Here is a 14,937-nt window from a genome sequence, read left to right as displayed (position 1 = left end):
AATCATGAGATCAGAAATGAGCTCATGTAGTGTTACCGGGGGGGAAGGGGGGGGGGAGAATAGGGAAAAAGGAAAGTATATTATGAAAATGTCCTTCTGAGTTGTTTTATCCACTGTAAGTCACATGATCACAATTGCAGCATTTTGGTTCTTAAAAATAAAGCAGTCATCATATCATCAGTGTTCTTGGGGTGAAAGAACAGAGTACAGAAGAAAACAGACAGCAGTGGTCAGGAGATGTGTGGAAAAAATCCTTTTGTGCAACTTTGAGGTGTGTATTGATACTGCTGGTGAAGAAAGAATTTGGGGACTTCGTGTGGTGATGGTGGTGGTGTTATTTATAAAAGGTACAATAGACTTTTCATAGATTCATTTATGTTTAGTTTCCTGAGTTTTCCCTCTTCTGAGCCACAAGGTGGTGCAAAGTTGTCCACCCCTCCCTTCGCTTCTGGGAACTGATCTCTGAAGTTGCTGTGTGAGGGGATTTGGACTTATAAAGGACTCACTGGTAGTAGAAGAATCTTAGTATCCATTTTAGGTCTTTCTCACCCCTGCCACATTCAGTCAACCTAGCTGTTTTTTCACTGTAGCCCCTTCCCAGTGAGCCTTTTCAGTCTTCCTTTCTGTTTCCTTGCCTGCCAAGTCCAAAGGTACCCAACTAAGACACTTCTGGCCTGTGCAAGCTGAAATCTCTTTCTCCCACTGTTCCTAACTACTTTCATTTCTTCTTTGAAATTTTTCTCTTCAGCCTAATTGATTTCTCAAGCCCATGTGGAAGAATGCCTATTGCGTTTCCCAGCCCCAGCTCTTTCTAGTTTATCTCTTTTCTATCTTGGCCTTCAGATGTCTTTAGTATTTATGTTCCTGATTCTGTTATGCCAAGCCAGACCCTCTTCTTCCTTCCTATCTGATTTCTCAGCATAGGTAGCTCCCTTTTTGTCACCTCAGTTCCTTCTCCCTTGCAAACTCTGTATCACTCTCCATCTGCTTTTCCAGCTTTTCCTGTAGGCTGTTTTTCATTTTGACTGCTGTGCAGTTCTCTTAAATGGTCTATAGTCTACACTTGCTCCCTTTTCCGTTTAGTCCCCAGTCCTGGTGCCCTTGGCAGAGCTCTGCTTTCCTCTGCTAGCTTCTGACTTCAGTCACTTTTCAGGCTCATTGCTAGCAATCTGTTCTCCATCCCTAACACACATGTACATTATTTTTCTCCTTCATTGCCTGAGCTTACTTAGGTACCACAGTCGAGCTTAGGAAGACAGGGCTTTTTACATGTCCATCTGGATGTAGCATACTCTTCAGCACCATAATGTTGCATCTGCTAGAAATGTCCCACTCACTCCCATGTGGGAGAATGCCTATCATGCTGAGAAAGAGTCTTGGATCCAGTTTGCAATTTCTACCTCAGAAAATAAAATTCAGAAAATAAAATTAATAGACACACAAAAAGAAAAGCTGGAGACTTCAGGCAATGCAGGATGACAGGCAGTAATCATGAGCCGAATGAGAGCAGTGGTTTGAAACTCTTATCTGTTAAATACTTAAAAGACAGAGTTCCTGGCTTTCCTGAAATCTGTGGATCTTTGCATTCCTGTGCTAAATTCTTCCTCCTGAAAGCTTACTTTCCTTCTGATAGAGAATAAGTTTCGTGTTTTTTTTTTTTTTTTAATTTCCCCCAGAAGAAAAAAGTAGTGACAGACTATAACTTTGTCCTGTTAGAAAAATTCGTGCTTGACAATTTCAGAGCAGGGGCAGATTCCCTTATTGCTAAACGAATGGCATAAAAGGGTTCCAGAGAGCATTTTTCTGACTTTGGTGCCTTTTATGGCATATGCTATGTATTGACGCAGATTAAATTTCCCTCCTGTCTGGAACAATGAACACTCAGGAGGAGAGCTACTGACCTAGCAATAAGCACGAGCTGTTTATGGCAAGTGGTAGAGCAGAACTCGTGGAGGGTGGCTAGCTGAAGGCAGAGCACTCCTTTCAGCTGTGCCAATCTGCCTTTCTCCTCCTTCTTCTCCTCCTCTCTCTCTCTTTAGTTTCCCTCTGTCTTTCACTGCTATGCTTTCCCGGACCCCTTGGCGTTGTTGTGCTGCATCTAACTAGCAGGAGGGGAATTGGCTGCTAATCGGCTTGGTGAGCGCTTCCCCGCAGTTCCAACCCACCCACCCACGCCTGGGTCAGGAAATGCGAGCAGGGCTGATAGAGGCGGAGAAGCGGGGCTGAAGGTTCGCACCAGCGCTGGATGTGACAACAGGCAGCTCAGCACTTCGCAGCTTCTGCGGTGTCCCACCCCAGGGCCAGCACAGACCCAGCCATGGAGGGCTGCCGCTGGACAACTGCTGGCACCCTGCTTCTGACTTACCTCGTCCTGGTAAATTCCGTTTCTTTCCTGCAAAAATGTATTGCTTGCAGCTGATACTGTATCTGTGTGTATATGTGTGGATGGGTATGGTTTTAAGCTGTAAGATTGCAGTTTGAGAAAGATTGTTTTGAGCAAATCGTGTAAATCTTATCCTCTCTAAAGCATTACAGGCTTGGAGCCTTGATAACTGTGGGTTGCTGCAGGTAGAACCAAGAACTTGATGTTGGCATCAGTTTTATAAAGTTGAAGAGCAACGACCTGTGAATGGTGATTTAACTGCTTTGGGTTTAGGGAAGAGATGTTTCTCCCCTCTTTAAATCAAACTATATCACACTGTAATGTTCCAGGAATTTTTTTCCTTCCTAAAAAAAAAAAAAAATAAAATAATAAAAAATATACAAGTGGAAAAGAGGAAATATTTTTCAGTTGTGCACATGCAGAGAAACTTTGTGCAGCATGTACTGAACTTTTTCCTGCAGCCAGCTTAAGTGAGCCTTCATTACTGCTGTGACTCATTACAAGAAGTTTATACCAACTTTTGCAAGATATGTAATATGATATCTGTATACGTTAGGGCTGTAAAGCTGATGGTTACTATATGATTTTCTTGCATATTTCCCATGATTATCCGGATAGGATGCTCTGTAGCTGAGAGCTGTAGCTCTGCTCTTTGATTGATATTAAATGTTCCATTTTGACTCCTACTTAATTTCATAAGTATGGGCTGTATGCTTGCTATCAGAAAATCTTCAGTAAGAATATTCATGTGCACACATTTGACACCATAGTTGTCTTGGCATATAGATACGTTGTCTTTTTCTGAGTATTTGACTGAGTGTAGTAATCCACATAGCAAAGAATATTAAAGAAATATATGAACTTTACAGCAGCTTGTGACTTCTTATTTGTCTGTATACAATGATCTACAGTAACCATTGTGAACTAATCTTAGCATGTTTTTTAATAGCCCCATGGGGACATAAACACTGGAATAACCCTATTTGAATTGCTTATTAAAAATTATCTTATGATTTAAAAAAAAAAACCACAACTTTTTGGATTTAGAATCCCTAAATACTAATTAATCACTAGAAATAAAAAATGTTATCTATCTGGATTGATCTTAAATTTTTGTTTTGTTAGAAGTCTATTTTCCACTTAAAATACTGAATTCACACAAAATGGCATAAAGTTAGCATAGATTCTCTTTCATTTATGAAAATTAGAAGTTTATAACCTGATGACTGTAATATATTACGAGCCAATCATGCAGTCCTAATTTAGGGAAGATCAACAGGACATATGACTCAACAAGGCTGTGTAAGAACTGCAGGATTTGGTCTCATATTAAGGTCATACTCATAACATTTGTACTTCAATCTGCTGCTTGTGAATTAAGTTCTCAGTCCCTAATTCATGAAAATAAATGGTGCATTATGCTGACAACTATTATGCGTTATATTCCATACTATACTATTTTGTATTCATATGACTTACCCTGCCTCAAGAGATTTCCTCCCCACACCTACCACCAAATTTCATTGTGCCTTAAGTATAGTGATGTGAAGCAAGCTTAATTTTTTTTATTTAGTTTTTTTTTAGTCAGGCCATTCTTTTGTTCCTTCCATACTCAGGAAAATCTCTTGCTTTCAGCAGGAGGCTAGGTAAACATGCAAGAATTTGACTTAGAGCTTGAATAGAGATAAGTTGTAGGATAACTTGGTGTGCATGTTACTATTGCAGTTTATTGCAGCATGAGTTCACACAGGTCATGGTAGGATGTTCATGGATGTTTTTGAGATGGAAAAGAGGCCTTATAGCTATTAGCCTTTAGTCAAGTAGGTGAAATGAGTTTGACAACTATGACAATCAGCATTTGGATTATGTGTTTCACCTTGCATCTCTCTAAACTCCCTGTCTTACACTGAGCAACACAAGCAGCCAGTAGTCATGTAGCGCTCTAGTAACATCAGCAGAAGTTCATAGTTGTAAGCTCTATGGTTAGGTAAGAAGCATTTACAGGATTAGTCGTAATATTTTATCACATGTTCCTGTATTTTCAGTAAGACACTGTAGAGCAGAGTAACACCTAAAGTCTTTGTTCCACATCCTTGCCTCAGTAAGGAAGATGCATAGCCCAGACACATAGAGAGCCCATGCACACATTATATAAGGGGGTGAACAAGCCTACAGGCAGTATCAGCAGCAACAGCTCTGTTTCCCTTGTTAGCCAGCAGATACAGTTGACTTCAGGACGTACTGCCTGGAGTGCTTCGGTAGTTAGTATTGCTCACTTCTCCATCTTAAGCTTGTTCAGCAGAAATCGTATTCATTTTCAGTATGGGTGGTGCTCGAATAAGGTCTGGGGAGTCAGTAGTTTATTTGTTAGTTATTCTAGAACTTACTCCATACCCAGACCCCTGTTTCCCTGGTGTAAATGGCAGTTACGTACTTTCACAGCTAATTTTGAAACTTTGAGCCATAACATGGTACACCTGTCTTGAAAAAGTAGCATTTGGCTGAAAGTAACTTGAAAAGATAGTTTCTCTCTTTCAAATTAGGACCTGGTATTTGGAGAATTTTGCTTGTTGCTCTGTGAATTTCTTCATGCCACAGACATATTAGCACACAACTTTGAGGAGAAACAGAAGAAAGCAGACATTCTGTTCTGAAGATTTCCCTTTCTAATGGTTTAAAGATATTTCTATATATTTAAAATTCTATATATATTTAAATATATATGTTATATTTTTGTATTTATACTGCCTATATATACTTATTTATATATTTTTAAATCTATATAAGCATTTAAAAATAAAAGCCTAACACAAGCAAATCACAGTTGTTCAACTGAAAGGAAATGTAGCCAAAACCATAACCAGCTATGTGTTCATCTGAACTTGAACTCAGGTCACTTCACGTCAGAAGGGCACTGAATCACATTTGCATTTGTTATTTGCATCTGTTCCAACAGTTTTTTTTAGCTCTCTCTCTCTTGCTGTTGTGGTATTTACAGAAGTAACACTAGGAACTGTAATAAAGTACATGTGTTTTTCTGCAGGATTTCTTTCTTTTGCTGTGCTAATTTGTACATGGAAAATAGTCAAATACAATAGTCCATTCCTTCCAGGCTCTTTGGCGTTACAACCCCCTATTATCTATCTGGGTCTGTCTTGGATGACCACAAGCACAATTAGAAAGTGGAATGAATACAATGTTTCTTGTTTACATCTGAATGTACAAAGCTTGACATTTTTTCCTTTTATGTGTAGATAGGTCTTTCTGCTGTACGCCTGCTCCTGTTTCTACAATTGTAGCTGTACAGAAGGAGTTATTTCCTGTACAGATCCAATGCGCACACATATGTTTCCATCCGTAGTCAAGTATATGTACAGATTGGCACTTGGTCATGTCAGTTGGGTAAAGATGAGCTAAAATACAGAGTTCAGCTATACAAACCTAAGATTTATTCATGTGACAGAGTGTAAAATTTCTCACCACTGTGGTTTGTGACCACTGCTGCTCTACTCCTGATGCTTCACATGTATACAAGTAAATGATTTAGTATGTGGAAGTCTAGATGCTACTAGGTGTGTGTACTTACGACTTCTTACATGACTCTAGAATTTTGTGTTTGGACTTAATTTACTGATCTCTTGCTTCAGTTGCTGGGATTTTTTTTAAGTACATTATTTGTTTACTCTTTTTCTACCAAGTGCAAAGGCATGGATGAGCTGAGCTAAGATTGTGTGATGGAAGTTTTTTCTTTCAGACTTTAGTCAGTGGAAGTTGTTGACCTATTGGTCTGCTTCATCAGTGTCAGTAAAGCTAAACACATTTTGTTTTAATGACTTTTACTAGATTCACATGTCTGACAGAGCATGACAAACCCTGAAATTAAACACAGTGATGAGTCTGAAGATTAGAATATGCTCGTATTCATTAGAATATGCTTAGTCATGGATCTGTCAGGTGGACAAACTCATATACTCAGAAGGTTCAGGACTCAATGTAAAGCATATGTAGTACACATGCCCAGACAACTAAGTCTCTAAAAGAGGGGCATCAATCTGTCCATGACTGAATTTTCACTGAAGCAAACAAAAACTTAATCCATTGTAAATGTGTTGTTAACCATCCAAATACAACCTCTTGTTTTCTGCTGTCTTGTCAAATCTGCAGATGGCACTGTTGTTTCTATTCCTTTTCATAGCTACTTTCTTAAGCTTGTAAGAAAAGTTAGAGCTACAGTAATAATTATGTGGAAGAAAAGTGGGAAATTGAAATCTGTTGCCACAGAGTCGTGTGTTCTCTCATATGAGGAAATAAAGCAGAGTAATAAGATCATCATTACAGAAGCAATCAGAAAGCTGAAGATAGCTGAAAAACAAGTAAGTGCACATCAAGCACCAGATGCTATGGTATCAGGATGGGGAGCAGGCAAAGGAGAAAATTACTTGTTCCAGCCAAGTCAAAGATAGTTATGAAAAAACTCTTCTCATGCAATGTACAGCACCTAATCAAAAGCTGGCATGGAATGCCTAATTGTATCAGACATTATACTCTGGTATGAAACACAACTTCTTACTAACTGACATACAGGAATGGATAACTTTAGCTTTCGGCATGTCCAAATTTTCATATCAGCCAATGGACGGTAGGCTTGTCTTACCAAATAGCTGGCCAGCTTTGGTTATTCAAGGTCTTATAACATTCCTCAAATATATGTTCAGGTAAAATAAAGGAAATAATCAAGAGATATACATTTTATGGAGTGATGGAAAATCTTCTCTGAGATTTTAGCCCTGTGTAGTGTTGAATACGAATCAACACTAGACAGTGCTTATTGCAATCTATTAATTTAGATGTCCTTCTGTGTAAGGGAATGTAAAGCATTTCATCATAGGTCTGAGATTTGCCATCATGCACTCTAAGAGACACTGTACATGTTCAGACATATTTTAATCAGACAACATTTTTCTTTGTGCACACAGGACAAAGAGAGAGGGTTGTCTATTGGGCATTATTGATTCTAAAAAGATTTAAAGGCTGGTATCATGGTTTGAAAGATGCCACTCCCAAATGTCTCATTTGTCTTTAAAGATTATTGTATGCAGTCTCTTACCTGTCTCTGTTGAAGGCTCTCTCATAATTGCATGAGATCCTCAGCCTTTAAAGTTTTTGCCTTTCTTTTTGGAAGTGGCAAATACCATTCTCAGCATACTAACTGTTATTACAAACATAATGGTTCATAAGCGCAATATTAGCTGAGATTTAAGAGCAAATACTCATCTATATAAATTGATTTGCCTCTGTTAACTACAGTAGAGCTATATTGAATTTCACCTGCTTAGACTTTGTACTGAATTTCATTTAATAAGTACTGAAGTGTTTTTTCGTTTAATAAGTTTCCATTTTGATCTTTTACATGTCATGCACAAGAGTAATTTAAACACCTCCATAAAGCACTGGTCATTAATATCTCCTTGTGAAGCCACTGAGAGGCCAATTGTATTTTATTTTCAAAATAAGACCTTTGCTGCGTGCTGTCGGTTTGTTGTGGCCTGAATCTGAGTGTACACATTAAAGCTTACTGTAGGCCAAGATCTTCTCTCTGCTTCACTGACTGAGATGTTACCATATCAGAGATTACTAACTCTAGGTGCATTTCCAGCTTTTTACTTTTTTTTACCTCCCTTTAAGTCCACTGATTAGAATTTCATTTTATATATAAGCATTTTTTTTCTTTTCTGTATGCTGCCAAAACCCAACTTTTCCAAATTTCTTATAAAAGTAGCTGACGTTGTGGTGAAATTGGAAGGCTGTGTAGACAGGTTACTGGGGGAGGGAAAGCTCTGTACTTGTGAAATTTAATCTGCTTCCAAGGCAATCATATGTAGAAATCTTAATAGTTCTGCCACCTGTGAATTATTTGGACACTACTTATAGGCTTATTCTACCATACATTAATCTTCACAGTTTCCATTTTGGTTTTCACTGTCTTTATATAAACTCCTTCCAAAGCTTCAACCTTTTAGAGGTTGCCCTGGGATTTCTGACTTTCAGGGGCTTCTTGTAGAGCAAGTTCAGCTGAGAGGGTGTCAGGGCGGAGGGGAGGAGGGGGTGTGATAATGTAAGACATCCTGAAATAAATTCCAAGAGTGCTCAAGAAATGAGACAGGAAATTACATGCAACTTATTATAAATTCAAACTGTCCCATAAAACAAATGTAACTCATTTTGTTTCCATATGAATGTACTGTACGGGTGTCAAGTTTCCCCTTCTAGCTTTGTTGGATATAATCTCAGTCCCTGTTTGAAGTTAGCTAGTGTATTGTTCAGATCCTGCTCTTTGTCAACAGACTAAGATATGAAAGGGAATAAAGGAAGCAATAAGATCTACTGTTCTTGTGCTGGCATTCGATTAGTGGATTATTTATTTATTTACTTACTTACTGGCTTATTTAAATCTCCATATTTCTTTCACCCTGGACTGTTAAAAGCATCTGTTGTTGAGGGAAAATATAACTGCCCTTAAAAGCCCAGGGTTGCCTTTTATTTTTTCATTTTGGTATGTGGGTGGATTATGATTGCAAATGTGCATTGGATATAACATTTTCATGGTTTCTGTAACTTTTTAAAAGAATGGGGGATTTTCAAGTTACTGTGATATCGCAAATATGTTCCTTAAAGGTCTAGCTAGGGCCATGTTTTAAAGATGAAAGATCTGAATTAGCTGAAGGGGAGAGGGAGGTAACTCGATAATAATCTCTGAAACTGAAAACTTGAGCTGCCACAGTTTAAATATGCTTTGCTAATCCAAACTTTAGCAGTCTCATCATTCTACGATGGCCTCAGTCATCCATTAGTGCTGATGAGCACCAGGACAAGAGGGAGTGCTTTATCACACCTTACCAAAACTGAAGACTGGCATAGAAAGGAATGCATTTCTATGCAGCATACTGGCTCCAAAGTGTTTATGTGTCATTTATTTGGTGAAAGCAATAGAAACGTGAATATTTTCATCACCTGTGATTTTAGAGGGCAGCATGAAGTGGCAGCAGCTTATATTCTGAAAGTGCTTAAGTCCTTATGGAGCACCTCTCCTATGACGATAGGCTGAGAGAGTTGGGATCGTTCAGTCCAACTTCAGTAGAGAAGAAGAGGCTCAGGGAAAGACCTTATAAAAGTCTTCCAGTCCCTAAAGGGGACCTACAGGAAATCTGGAGAGGAACTTTTCACAAGAGCATCTTGTGACAGGACAAGGGGGAATAGCTTTAAACTGACAAAGGGGAGATATAGGTTAAATATTAGGAAAAAAGTCTTCACTATGAAGATGGTGACGTGCTGGCATGCGTTGCCCAGAGAGGCTGTGGCTGCTCCGTCCTTGGCAGCATTCAAGTGCAGATTGGGCAGTGCTTTGAGCAACCTGGTCTAGTGGAAGGTGGTTGGAACTAGGTGATCTTTAAGGTCTCTTCCAACCCAAACCATTCTATGATTCTATAATTTTATTAAAAGAAAAGAAAAAAATAAAAAGGGGAAAAAAAAAAACACCACCAAACAACTCCACCCTGGCACTGCAAACTCTCAACAATTGAGTGTATTCTCTTTTAAATAAACATAGTAATTAATTTGAGATCAATTACTGGGCTATAAAGGGGGGTAATAAATCTGTCAGATAAATTCTGAATTTTCTAGTTAATTCCTAGGGGTCCCACGATCACTTTTCCTTTCCTGTCTTCCCTATATATTTTGTTATGAGATGGGACCTTGATCTTTCTCTATAATTTATTTACTTTACTTCTCCCCCTGCCTTCCTGCCTTCCTGCCTTCCTGCCTTCCTGCCTTCCTGCCTTCCTGCCTTCCTGCCTTCCTGTCTGCCTTCCTTCCCTTCCTTCCCTTCCTTCCTTCCTTCCCTTCCTTCCTTCCCTTTTTTCCTTCCCTTCCTTCCTTCCCTTCCTTCCCTTCCTTCCTTCCCTTCCTTCCTGCCTCTCTCCCTCCCTCCCTCCTGTTTTCCTTTCTTCCCTTTTTCTCTCTGCCTCCCTGTATTTTTACATAAATATTTCCCTTTCAATTTTCAGTTCTCCCGCCTCCACTGAGGCTTAATGTTTCAACCCTTGATATGGCCCCTTATTGTTAAAATAAACACATACACAGCTCCATGAGGTAACTGAGGGAGATGGCAGATCATCAGAAGAATAAGAGGCTTCATGTATTTTGAATATAACTCATAATTGCAGATGTTTATCTGAAATTACACAAATCTTTGAAGAGGTGTTCTCTCTTCTCTATAATGCCTTCTGATCAGAGAATGCTATCCTCCTGCTGCAACCTAAGGCATCTTGACTTAATGTTCTGAACTGTTCATGAGGAGGCTGAGCCGTCTTACTGCTTACAAATCTAGTAAAGTCTATGCTGTTGTGACAAGGTCTTCTAGCTCAGACTTTTGGAAAGAGAGTTTCTAAATCCAGTCCACATGGGGTTTAGTGCACATAAGATGACTCACTGTTGGATGTTGTGACCTGCACAGGGAGGTAAGCTGTGTGAATATCTGAACCTTAACGCCGGTTTAGTAAAGCAAGAAAAAATGGCTAATATACCATCAATACACTTAAGTATATTACCCTATTTGCAGAGACAATGATTCACCTGTGGAGCTGGGATTGTCAGCTGTACCTTGCCTTTTTTTTTGTTGAAGCTGACAAGCACAGCCCAACCAACACAAATTTTCACTTCTCACCACTTAGAAAACACTTGGCATTCAATAGGCCTTGTCACAGATAGCAGTTAACAGTTTTACTTTTCTCTCTTTCTCTTTCTGTGTGCCTTGCGAGCTCTTCCCCAGCTGCAGTTCTTGTTATGTGAAAGACAAACCCAAAGTCCTCAAACGTGAGATGCACTTTTAAACCCATGTTGTTGGGTGGGCTCCAAATTCTGGAAAGTGATTTCACCCATTCTGCCTCTGAACCAGTCCTAGCCTCAAAAACCCTTCTGAGTGAATTGGGCAACACATTCAGAGGCTGAGCCAGCTTGAACTTGCTCTGTATTGGATCACCCATGCCTGGTGGTTACACCAGCACAGCACGGTTTAAATACAACAGGGTGTTGTAACTCAGGTCTGTGAAAGCAAGAAAGCAAGCTCTTGTATTCACATCACTCTCCTGGTGTGTATTTTCATATGGCTAAGTAGAGTGAGAGATAGGACTGATCTGAGTTTTATAAGGCACTGTTATAAAATGTTACAGGGAGTGCAGTATGCACCACGTTGAAGTGATGCGGTGTCAGCTCCATCCTCTGCCAGCAGCCCATACCCCCAGCTAGCTGCTGCCCTTTTAGAAGAAGAAATAACCTCATGTTTGGAATATTTCTCCTGGGATACAACTCCCAGTCCAGGTTTATGAATCATAGAATCACAGAATGATAGAATAATTAGGGTTGGAAAGGACCTTAAAAATGGCTGTTCAGCTCCTAAAGCCCTGAGATTGCTGTACATCACTGCTTCCCAGTTTTGTTGCAGACTAGAACTGTGTACTCCTTATTATAACTTTTAAGAGACTGCGTATATACAACTGTATGCCTTGCTTCAGAGCAGAAAGAATCCCATGGGACTATGGGGAAAGCACTGGCAATGTTTTTATCGTTCAGAGAGCACTTGATGTGCAGAGCTAATGACTGTCAAATGGTACAAGTGTCCACTACACTCAGACTACAGATATTTCTGTTTTCAAGAAACAGAGTTCAGTGGGGCACTTTGTCCTTATTACTTGTGCAATGACCATATCAGGTCATACATGAATAAGAAGGGAGGAGTGATTATTCTCCTCTCGATTAACCTTTGCTTTCCTGTGCAAAATGAAAACATGCCGTAATTTTCCTTTTTCTGTTCCCTTAGTAATGAGCCTGCCTTGCATGACTGTGCTTGTTAAAAGAAGACAAAAAAGAAACTCGGTGCTGACAAGGACTAATACAGCAAATTTTTACTTATGTCCCTGGGAACCAAGCTAGCTGCATGTATGTCAGGTGTCTGTGTTCATGGGAGCTGAAAAAGAACTGAAAACCTGCAAGAGAATATCTCAGTGAGATTTCTTCTCCCGTTTTTAACCAGGGTGTCTTTCCCTTTTGTCTAAATGATGGATCCTGAAGAAAGGGTAAAATAAAACCTATCCAGAAGGAGATTTTGACTTTTTTTTTATTCCTTCTTAAGAGGCTGAGAAAGAAAAAAAGAAAAAAATTAATCCCGGCCCATTTATCTGCACTAGTGAAGTCTAAACATACAGTAATTACCCTAAGTGCAGTATATACCCTCACATGTGTGTGCTCCTGTGCCAGCGCCTTCCTTGAGGCATGGAGTCACTCAGATCAAGGGTTCCTGTGCCAGGGGTTTTCCATAGGAAATACTCTCTTTACTCCCTCAAAGGCCTTTTGCTTCGTCTTGCAAGTGCAAACGAGGCAAAAATTCCTCAGTTCATTTCCAAAACTGTGGAAGGTGGCCAGTGGGCTGCCACTGCTCAGCTAACAGCCCCCACACCCTGTAGGAGGGAGCTGCTGCCCCCCAGGGAGCAGGGAAGCCAGTGTACAAGGTATAGCTGCTTCAAAACATCTAGCACTCATTGCAGCTACTTTTCTTTCCAGGTTGTTTGCCAGAGAAATCAGTGTTCTGGCTGTAGTTTGAACAGTTCTGTAGGCATCTCTTTGAATTGGCCACATGGAACAGCATGCAGTTAATCAGTAATTGCACTTGTGGTTGCTGAGCATCTCATCTGCAATAAACAGCTCTGGCAGCTTGGGCACAGGGGCATTTTCTTTCTTCATCTTTTTTTAACTTCTGTGAGAGCAGAACTCCCATTACTTTGTTATGAATGCCAGGTAGGCAGGTTTTTCCAGCTTGAGTGGTCCTTCTGGAGGCTGGCAGGTCTGGAGGCTGAAATCCTGTTTCATCTTTACAGTGACGATAATGGAAAGGCAAGTTATCCACCACAGCAGCTAAACACTGTTCATCCATCCTGACTTTGAAGCAGCCCCCGTGGTAAAGGAAAATAGGTTGGCATTCATTCCTGTTAACTCCTTCGTTATGTTTCTAAGGCTGGTCAGGGACCTCTGCGTTCAAGAGGTGAATGAAACAGGTAGATATCTGTTTGGAGCGGAGGACCGCTATTGTCATGGGAATCCCAATGCTTCCAGGGAATTATGCTCCTCACAAGGATACACAGGATTTGGAGAAGGCTGAAGTTCTGAATGACTTCTTTGCCTCGGTCTTCTCTAGCAAAGTCTCTGACAGCACCACCCAAGTCTTGGGAGGCAGACACAGGGACTGTGAGAATGAAGACCTTGGGCCCACTGTAGGAGAGGATCTGGTTCGAGACCATCTTAAAAATCTGAACGTGCACAAGTCCATGTGTCCTGATGAAATCCATCCGCGGGTCCTGAAGGAGCTGGCGAATGAAGTCAGTAAGCTGCTGGCCATCATATTTGAAAAATCATGGCAGTCAGGTGAAGTTCCCAACGACTGGAAAAAGGGAAATATAACCCCCATTTTCAAGAAGGGGAAAATGGATGACCCAGGGAATAACAGATCAGTCAGTCTCACCTCTGTGCCTGGCAAAATCTTGGAGCGGATTCTCCTGGAAGGCATGCTAAGGCACATGAAAAACAACAAGGTGCTTGGTGAGAGCCAGCATGGCTTCACTAAGGGGAAATCCTGCCTGACCAATTTGGTGGCCTTCTGTCATGGGGCTGCAGAACTGATGGACAGCGGTAAAGAAGTTGATGTCATCTACCTGGGTTTGTGTAAAGCGTTCGACATTGTCCCACAGGACATTCTTGTCTCTAAACTGGAGAGACATCAATTTGATGAATGGACCGCTCGGTCGACAAAGAACTGGCTGGAGGGCCGCACGCAAAGAGTTGTGGTCAATGGCTCAATGTCCGGCTGGAGACCAGTAACGAGTGGTGTCCCTCAGGGATCGGTGTTGCGACCGGTCTTGTTTAACATCTTCGTCGCTGACATGGACAGTGGGATTGAGTGCGCCCTCAGCAAGTTTGCCAATGACACCAAGCTGTGTGGTTCGGTTGATACACTGGAGGGAAGGAATGCCATCCAGAGGGACCTTGACACACTTGAGAGGTGGGCTGATGCCAACCTCATGAATTTTAACCATGCCAAGTGCAAGGTCCTACACCTGGGTCAGAGCAATGCCAGGCACAGCTGCAGGCTGGGCAGAGAAGAGATTCAGAGCAGCCCTGCGGAGAAGGACCTGAGGGTGTTGCCTGATGAGAAACTGAACATGAGCCAGCAGTGTGCGCTTGCAGCCCAGAAAGCCAGCCGTATCCTGGGCTGCATCAAAAGGAGTGTGACCAGCAGGTAGAAGGAGGTGATCCTGCCCCTCTATTCTGCTCTCGTGAGACCTCACTTGGAGTATTGTGTACAGTTCTGGTGTCCTAAACATAAAAAAGACATGGAACTGTTGGAACAAGTCCAGAGGAGGACCACGAGAATGATCAGGGGGCTGGAGTACCTCCCATATGAAGATCAGCTGAGAAAGTTGGGGCTGTTCAGCCTGGAGAAGAGAAGG

At 40.9% G+C, this 14,937-nt stretch overlaps 1 protein-coding gene across 2 annotated transcripts in view; it reads left to right on the top strand.

The window, feature by feature from the left end:
* Positions 1-2,028: 2,028 nt before the first annotated feature.
* Positions 2,029-14,937, top strand: part of ADAMTSL1 (ADAMTS like 1) — a 183,501-nt gene continuing 170,592 nt past the window's right edge. Inside the window, exon 1 of one of the 2 annotated variants that reach the window (XM_061359996.1) lies at positions 2,029-2,374. In XM_061359996.1, coding sequence (XP_061215980.1) covers positions 2,318-2,374 — 57 coding nt within the window. In that variant the 5' untranslated portion in view covers positions 2,029-2,317. The remainder of the gene's footprint in view (positions 2,375-14,937) is intronic. The other variant, XM_061359995.1, reaches the window with a different exon arrangement.

The sequence above is a fragment of the Neopsephotus bourkii genome, unplaced genomic scaffold (assembly GCF_033783945.1).
Source record: "Neopsephotus bourkii isolate Nb327-2 ecotype Australia unplaced genomic scaffold, CSIRO-AGI_Nbou_v1 NB_1002, whole genome shotgun sequence".
NCBI lineage: Eukaryota > Metazoa > Chordata > Aves > Psittaciformes > Psittacidae > Neopsephotus > Neopsephotus bourkii.
Note: the sequence above shows the minus strand (reverse complement) of the source record. Positions and strands in the feature narration are given on the sequence as shown.